General features: G+C 47.8%; 1 protein-coding gene across 1 annotated transcript in view; it reads left to right on the top strand.

Moving 5' to 3' along the window:
* The window catches only part of LOC137439873 (transient receptor potential cation channel subfamily M member 2), a 132,336-nt gene that overhangs the window by 87,275 nt on the left and 35,692 nt on the right, over positions 1-9,369 (top strand). The window contains exon 21 of the mRNA XM_078768000.1: positions 7,572-7,666. Coding sequence (XP_078624126.1) covers positions 7,572-7,666 — 95 coding nt within the window. The remainder of the gene's footprint in view (positions 1-7,571; positions 7,667-9,369) is intronic.

Raw genomic sequence — 9,369 nt, 5'->3', positions numbered from 1 at the left:
TATACCCATTCTCTTTCGCTTGAGTAACACACACAAGTTTGAGACTTTTTTCTCAGCTTGTAATATATCTATATATATCTATATATATCTATATCTATATCTATATATATATATAGATATAGATATAGATATATCTAAAAAAAAATCATTTTTTTGATTGTGTGTATTGGATTGTGGTAAACTGCTGTATACCATTGGTTGGATATGGCCCCTCTTGCCTCCAGAGTTGTATAAAGGTAAAAAGGGTGTCTCGGTAATTAGTCCATAAGCATACACGTCAGCCAATCATAGAATGCCCCTGTTCGATAGCTTATATCTTATTATGTGTCTTAGGGTAAGGCTGTGTCTCCCATTAACTTAAATACTCCATTGTACCAAGTGAAATAAGAATAGGTCCCCTTTCATTTCATTTCGATGGCCAACTGCATTTCGGGCGGTTTTCTTCAACCACCATTGGCCACGAGGCAGGGTTGGGGAAGAAAGGCGGGTCCCCACCTCGTCAGAGAGGGGAGGAGTGAGCCAGCCCCACTCGACCAACCATGAACAAGGGGTTTGGCTTGAGAGGGCGGAGGAAGAGCGTTTGGGGGAGGTTCGCAAAGGTTGAGGGGCGGGGCCTATATAACCCGCCGGCGGGGCGTTCCCAAAGGAGTTGAGACAAGGAGGGAGGAGACAAGAGCTGGGTCGTCAGAGAGTTGCGCTTTTACTAAGTCCAAAGAAAGAGCTGGGTCGTCAGAGAGTTGCGCTTTTACTGAGTCCAAAGAAAGAGCTGGGTCGCCAGAGCAGATGCGCTTTTACTGAGACAAGCAGCTCCGACCCGTGACTCCGCGCACACGACAGGCTCGGTGGCATCAGCGGCCGTCGAGGTCCAGCCCGACGTCCCGTGTGGGATCAAGCTCCAGCCAGCTCCGTGCCGCCGCCCCCCCCCCCCCCCTCCAGCCACACACCTCCTTCCAGCAATCCACTCTGCAATTCCCCGCGTGAGTCAGTGTCTTTGTTTGTTCTGTCCTGGGTAGGTAATTAAGCTTGTATAAGGAATTCACTGTGTCACCTGCGTCTCATGTCCCTGTAAATAATCGTGACTGCTCCTTTTTGCTTGTGTGGGTAAATAATAAATCCCGTAACTCTTCTGTACGTCTTCTTCCTCTTTGCATTCGGTCGCTTTAGAGTTTTCCCGATTGAGTAGCTGTGGCGCGATACGGCCAACGTTTGGGTTGAATCGGGTTTGAGTCGGGAATAACTGTTCGGATTCCGCGGTTACACCACCGCTCGGTTCAAAATAACATCTAATCCGCGGTCCGTAACAATATATATATATATATAAATTATATATATATATATATATATATATATATATATATATATATATATATATATATATATATATATATATATATATATATATATATTGTTGCGAATATGGAATTTGACCTCCATATCCGCTTGTAAATATTCCCCTATCTTCTCCGATACTCCCCAACTCTCCCCTTACCCCATTCCCTAGTCCCATTGTCTGTAAACAACACCCATTAGAGCCGATCTTCCCCTTCATTCCCCCATTAAATGTCGTGCCCAGGTCCCCCGCACCACACGTAGACAATTATAGGACATCTTGCTAGTTATTCTTAATCTATGTCAGTTAAGGACTTGTTTCCATTAATTATGACTCTTCGTTGCACCAGAATGTGATGATATGGCACCAGTAGGAGTTTAGGACCTTCCCATACCTCCCCGCATCTCTTCCCATCATCTCAAGCTCCAACAACAACCACAACAACAGCGGCTTTGCGTCCTCACTCCGGCTCGGTTGGCCGCCATTGAACATGTGCTCGACGGGGTTACCCAGAAGGGGGCTCCCTGTCGGCCCCTCGTCAAGGGCGGAGCCGGTAACCCCCGCACCCAATGAGAAGCCATGGGCCGATGCCATATGGGGCGGAGCTAACGAGCGAGGGCGTGACTCCCCGCCGGATATACGCGGCCCCGCGCCGGACGTGACGTCAGATGCGCCCCGAGCTTGGAAGGACAAGACGCCACCCTCCCGAGCGCTGAGCGACCTCCCCGGCATCTCCACCAAAGTCGCGACCCTCCCGAGCGCTGAGCGACCTCCCCGCATCTGCTGGACACCACCGTACGTGATTCTGTCCCTGAGCCAGGTGCACCTGAGCCATCGACTGCCGCTTTCCTTGCCATCAAATCCCGTGTGAGTCAGCGTTGTCCCGTTTATCTGTGGTCTGTCTAGGGTTAATATAAGAGTGTGTCTAAGTGCCTGTCTTCCTATGCTGTCCCTCTTGTAGTTGTAATCTAACCTTTTTCCCTACGAATATACTTGAGAATCGAAACCCTGGTGTCGTATTGTGTCATTATAACCCAGCCGGGTGTCTTCTCTTTCCTATTGAGCCAGCATAGCGCGATTAGTCAACCCCGGGTGCAATCGGGGTAACTTGTACGGATACGGCGGCCATCCCGCTCGGCCCACCATACCATCGAAGTCGTATCTGTAACAATTGGTGTCGGGAGTGAGATTCGAGGCCCGACCAAATTTTGAAGAAAAAAAAAAACGAATAGAGGAAAAAAAAAAAAATTTGGTCAAAATTTGGAGCGGCCGAAATTTGTTTTGTTTTACGAAACTCGAATTTTGCAAGTCGCGCTATGGCGGATCAAGACGGCTGGGGTCCGGTAGGGGAGAGTGAGGCAGGGTCGGTCCAGGACCAAATTGAGGGACGTGAGGAGAGCGAAGCAGCGAGGGTAGCAGACGCGCAAAATGGCGCCTCGCTGGTCACCGCGCCCGTGACCGTGGCAGCGCCCCTGGTGGATCCGAACCTTTTTATGTTGCAAATGAGGGCCCTTATGGAACGAATGGGAGACCAAATTGTGGGAATGAGGGCTCAGGGTGAGCGATTAGAGGGCCAAATGGGGGTAATGGGGAACCGGATGGATGCTCAGGGTGAGCGATTAGAGGGCCAAATGAGGGGTACCGGTGAGAAGTTAGACAATAATTTTGAGGAGTTAGACAAGAAAATTGGGAAGTTAGACAATAATTTTGAGGGGTTAGACAACGGGATAAAAGAAGTGAAAAATGGGTTAACGGGGGTAGAAAACAGAATGGCCGCTCAAGAGAATCAAATAGAGGGAGTGAAAAATGGGTTAGAGGGGTTAGAAAACAGTATGGAAGGCAAATTGAGGGACATGAGGGACCAAGCGGAAAGGGAAGTTAAACAAATGGAGCAGCAGATAGAGGGGGTCAGAATGGGGGTAGAAACCAAACTGGATGCTCACAGGGAGGAAATGGAGCAGATGAGGGTGGCATCTGGGCAGGAGATGCAAGTGATGGGAGAGGAGATCAGAAGAGGAGTGAGTGAGGAGGTGGGAGGAGTGCGCGAGGAGGTGAGGCACTGTAGGGAGCACATGGAGAAGGAGGTGAGAAAGGGGACTGTAAAGTTACAGGGGGGCATAGAGGTCCTGACGCAGGAGGTGGAACAGCTGACGGAGGGACAAAAAGAACTAACGGAGCAGGTTCAAAGGAACACTGCGGTATTAGGAGGGTTAAAAGTGACACAGAAAGAACTAAAAGACGACTTGATAGCGACGAAGAGGGAATGTCAGATGGTACGTGAGGGACTGACAACGAGGTTGGACGAGGTGGTAGAGGTAATGGAGACGAAGGACCGGCAGGTGAGGACGCACATGGAAACGGTCAAGGTAGCCTTGGAGGACGAGCTTGAGGAGACGTACCGGGGAATAAAAGAGGTGAAGCACAAATTAGAAGAAGTGGAAGAAGGGATGAGCGAAATTAAGAAGCGACGGAGAGGGGATAAGAAAGAGATAAAAGAGGAGATAAAAGAATTGGTCCAAAGTCTGTGTTTGGATCGTGATGATGTGCTCATTAACCGGATGAGGGATTCGCAGGTGATGGAGGAGAAGCGAAGAGGAAGAGGACCCGGTGTAAGTGGTGACCAATATGGTCGTGCGTATGATGCGCCAGGGGATTTAAGAGGCTTGGGGGTCGAGATGGACCCGGGTGTTCGTGAGAGGCCGTGGGTGAAGTGTGCGACAGGTCTGGTGTGCGAAAATGGAGGTGTGCAAGAAAGTCCGACTCTGGGGTGTGTGAGGAAAAAGTGTGTACCAAGGAGTGAGTGTGCTGGCGAGAGTGAGTCGGTCGTAGCGTGTGTGCGAGGGAGCACATGGGAGCCGGTAGTTGTGAGTGGGTGCCTGAGGATCCCGGGTGTGGATCGGGCAGCCCAGTGCCAGAGAGGGCACGGAGTGGGGAGAGAGCCAGAGGGCCTTCCCCAGGTAGTTAGGTTAGGGTGAGGAGCAGGTAAGCTCGGAGGCAACTGCAGTGGTGGAGGTGTGCAGGTGGGTAGACCCACTGGGAGAGGTACACGCCGCAGCCCAGAAATTGTGCGAGGGCACCGGGAGATGAATCGGGGGAGTGAGACCCCAAATTGAAGAGCACCACAGTTTGGCCAATGGGAATTGGTTTTTAGAACCCATAGTGTAAGAGGGCCAATGGTTTGGCCGGAGAAAGCCCCCGGGTAGTGTAAAGTTGTTAAAGTCATTTAGGAAATAGTTAGGGTTGATGAACCTGTCGCACCATACGCAGCCACTTGCCTGAGGTGATGATGATGACTCCACACCTGTGTTTTCTTTGTTTGTTGCAGGAAATGAGATTGCTGTGAGGATTTGTGAGACGCATCACGACGTGGATGAGACATTGGGGTGATTCCATCTCTCCCTCCCTAGGAGGGACTGATGATGAATTGGTAATGGCAAATTTTGATGTTGAGTTGAAAATGGCAAATTTTGATGAGAGTTGAAAATGGCAAATTTGATTGGTTAGGAGGGAGAGAAGACGAATTTGGTATATGGGAGGAACGGGGAAGACAGTAGGGATGTTTGTTGATTTGTAAAGTAGATGTTTATGAGTAGTGTTGTGTTGTGTGGATGCAGTAAGGGGTAAGGGAGGGGCCATGTAGGTTACCTGGTGGGGGGGGGCGTACGATAGGAACGTACCTGTCTCACCTGGTTCCCATGTGCCCCCAGTGTGCATCATCTTGTATTGCGTGCACTTTTGCGCCCTTACCACCTTACTCACTTGTTTCTTCTGTTGTCTCCCACCTCCGAGGATCTGGCTTTGGGGTAGAGAGAGAGGAGAGAGAGGTGCTGGCTACGCAGTTGTGGGCCTGCACTTTCGCTGTTCGCTGCCTGGATCGGTACACCATATGGACCGCAATGTTTGTGGCCACCCACAATGGACCGCAGTTCGTTTGCGGCCAAGCACCACCCGGGGATGGACCTATGGGTCAACGTGGCACCTATGCCATACAGGTGAACCACTAATAATTAACACCAAGTGCACCACAAGAAGAGCAAGAGACACCTGCAGGGTTAGGGGTTGTCGAATTTATTTTTATTTCATTGAACAATGGTGACTGCACCGATTGGTGGTGGGGTGGTGCTCTTGATGCTGGGAAAGGGTGCTCTGCACGTTATTAAAGGCCGTCGGCCACAGAGCACTCGTGGGTTGGTGTATCGATGTTGGCAAGCGCGCTCTCTCTATGCATAACATCTGCATGTGTTCCTCCAAAAACAGGTCCTGGATCGTAGTGTAAATAGCAGCGTAGTCTTGTAAATAATGCTCCCTACCGGCTGTATGTTTAGTTTGAGAATTCTTTCCGGATTCGGTTATCCTGTGGGTGTGTTTCTGTGAGGAGAAGGGTGCAACGTCGCAGGGGGACATATTTACTCATTTGTGAATATCTGTAAAACTGTCGCACTCAGGGTAGAGTTAATAGTAGAGGGAACTACATTGCGTGCCACACTAAAGTAGGTAAAAATTTATCGGGTCGGGACGCCCCGAGGGTAGAGAAGGGTGCAATGTTGCGAATATGGAATTTGACCTCCATATCCGCTTGTAAATATTCCCCTATCTTCTCCGATACTCCCCAACTCTCCCCTTACCCCATTCCCTAGTCCCATTGTCTGTAAACAACACCCATTAGAGCCGATCTTCCCCTTCATTCCCCCATTAAATGTCGTGCCCAGGTCCCCCGCACCACACGTAGACAATTATAGGACATCTTGCTAGTTATTCTTAATCTATGTCAGTTAAGGACTTGTTTCCATTAATTATGACTCTTCGTTGCACCAGAATGTGATGATATGGCACCAGTAGGAGTTTAGGACCTTCCCATACCTCCCCGCATCTCTTCCCATCATCTCAAGCTCCAACAACAACCACAACAACAGCGGCTTTGCGTCCTCACTCCGGCTCGGTTGGCCGCCATTGAACATGTGCTCGACGGGGTTACCCAGAAGGGGGCTCCCTGTCGGCCCCTCGTCAAGGGCGGAGCCGGTAACCCCCGCACCCAATGAGAAGCCATGGGCCGATGCCATATGGGGCGGAGCTAACGAGCGAGGGCGTGACTCCCCGCCGGATATACGCGGCCCCGCGCCGGACGTGACGTCAGATGCGCCCCGAGCTTGGAAGGACAAGACGCCACCCTCCCGAGCGCTGAGCGACCTCCCCGGCATCTCCACCAAAGTCGCGACCCTCCCGAGCGCTGAGCGACCTCCCCGCATCTGCTGGACACCACCGTACGTGATTCTGTCCCTGAGCCAGGTGCACCTGAGCCATCGACTGCCGCTTTCCTTGCCATCAAATCCCGTGTGAGTCAGCGTTGTCCCGTTTATCTGTGGTCTGTCTAGGGTTAATATAAGAGTGTGTCTAAGTGCCTGTCTTCCTATGCTGTCCCTCTTGTAGTTGTAATCTAACCTTTTTCCCTACGAATATACTTGAGAATCGAAACCCTGGTGTCGTATTGTGTCATTATAACCCAGCCGGGTGTCTTCTCTTTCCTATTGAGCCAGCATAGCGCGATTAGTCAACCCCGGGTGCAATCGGGGTAACTTGTACGGATACGGCGGCCATCCCGCTCGGCCCACCATACCATCGAAGTCGTATCTGTAACAATATATATACATATATATATATATATATATATAATATATATATATATATATATATATATATATATATATATATATATATACAGGGGGCTGCAAAAGTAGGTATACAGTAATGAAAAAGAAAACGTGCGCACAAAACGTATTTTATTGATTATACAAGCATATCAATAATAACATATCAATAATAAACATATCAATAATAAACATATTAATTCCTCAAATGTTCAAACTGTTTGCCCCCGGCATTCACACACTCCACTAGTCGAGTGTGGACACCCATGCACACTCTGGCACAAAGGTCTTTATCAGCATCAATTTCCTGGCAAGCCTCCCGTATGAACTGAATCATGGCATCAACAGAACGTGGCTTGCGTGCGAAAACCCTGTCTTTTACACATCCCCCAGAAAAAGAAGTCCATAGGGGTGAGATCCGGCGAATGTGGTGGCCAGTCAACGGCTCCCCGACGTCCAATCCACCTGTTGGGAAATTCTTTGTCAAGTAGCGCACGCACAGTGAGTGCGAAGTGCGGTGGCGCCCCATCCTGCTGAAAGTAGAAGTCGTCCTGCTGCTGTTGTTCGCATACCTGTGGTATGATTGTATCCGTCAGCATGTTCAGATACACGTGTTGATCGACAGTCCTGTGCAGAATGATAGGTCCAACGACACCTTTGCAGGACAGGCCAGCCCACACTGTCACCCCAGGTTGATTGAGCTGTTGCTCAATCGTGACTTTAGGGTTTTCAGTTGCGTAGTACACACAATTGTGCCGATTAACAGCACCCGATAGCTTAAAGTTTGCTTCATCGGACCACACGATTTTGTGCAGAATGCTGTCACCCTCTCGTTCCTCGTTCAGGATGGCTTCGCAAAATTGTAAACGCCGATCTGAGTCATCCTCTAATAAACCATGTATCAATCGTGGCACGTACATTTTCAGTCCTGCACGGAGCATCAAACGACCCAACGATCTGCGTTCGATGCCCAATTCAGATGACGCCCTGTTTTTCGATTTCTGAGGGCTCTGGGTAAATGCCAGGGCGACTTGCATTGTATTCTCTGGCGTTGTCACGGTGACTGGTCGACCACTCTTCGGCGAGTTGTGGATAGACCCCGTCCTCTCAAATTTGTCACGTATCCGGTAAATCGTGAGCCTCGTTGGTGGAGGCAATGCAAATGTTTCTCGCCACTGCTCTCGCACACGTTCACTATTCTGTCTTCCAGTACTGTTTCAAAATCCATTTGCGCTCCTCGTCCGTTGAATTACCAGCCATCGTTAAATTTCCACTTCACCTGCAAATAATAGATGTATTATAGAAAAAATTACGAAAATAAAAATATAAAAAATGGTAATAATGATTTTAATTAATTAAATGAATTCTAGTATTAAATGAATCCTAGCACCACTATTATAATACTGGTAATACTGGTATAATCCTTACTGTATACCTACTTTTGCAGCCCCCTGTATATATATATATATATATATATATATATATATATATATATATATATATATATATATATATCTGTGCAGTGTCTGTCCTGTGTTGTGTTGTCTTGTCACTGAAGTACTTCCTCAAACTTTCGTGAAATCCTACCAAACTTCTGGTATGCACCTACCTCTCCCATCGGTATGTCCTAAGGGTATTTTTTTGGGGATTTTTTTTTTTCAACTTCAATTGTATATAAAATGTAATATCACGTATATTACAAATACATTTGTGCATTATGATTGTTTGAATTATGATTGGTGTAAACCATGACAAAACAGCAACTCAGGTACAGTCATTTATCTATATATCTACATATCTGGGCAGTGTCTGTTGTCACTGAACTACTCCCTGAAACTTTTGTTTCCGTGGTTGTGAAGTGTTTTTAATAACGTGGTGGTGGTTTTGAATCACGTGGTGGTGAGGTGTTTTGAATTACGTGATGGTGAGGTGTTTTGAATTACTTGGTGGTGAGGTGTTTTGAATTATGTGGTGGTGAGGTGTTTTGAATTACTTGGTGGTGAGGTGTTTTGAATTACGTGGTGGTGAGGTGTTTTGAATTACTTGGTGGTGAGGCGTTTTAAATGATGTGGTGGTGAGGTGTAATCGTCCCAAACTTCCGGTCTGCACCTACCCCTCCCGTATGTATGTGCTGAGGGGTTCTTTTTTAAATTTTATATATTTTTTAAACCTAAATCTTCAACCTAAATTGCTTATAAAAATGTAATATCACAAACACTTCAAATAAATTTGTGCAAAATAATTGTTTGTATTATGATTGCTGTAAATCATGGCAACACAGCAACTCAGGTGCAGTCATTATCCTCAGCTTAAATAAGCCCGTTCCTCAGTAACGACGCTTGCCGCGAGCCGAGCCAAGCTAGTATATATATATATATATTAAGAAAATGACTT

This window comes from Myxine glutinosa, chromosome 14, assembly GCF_964187855.1.
Source record: "Myxine glutinosa chromosome 14, kmMyxGlut1.1, whole genome shotgun sequence".
Lineage (NCBI taxonomy): Eukaryota > Metazoa > Chordata > Myxini > Myxiniformes > Myxinidae > Myxine > Myxine glutinosa.
Note: the sequence above shows the minus strand (reverse complement) of the source record. Positions and strands in the feature narration are given on the sequence as shown.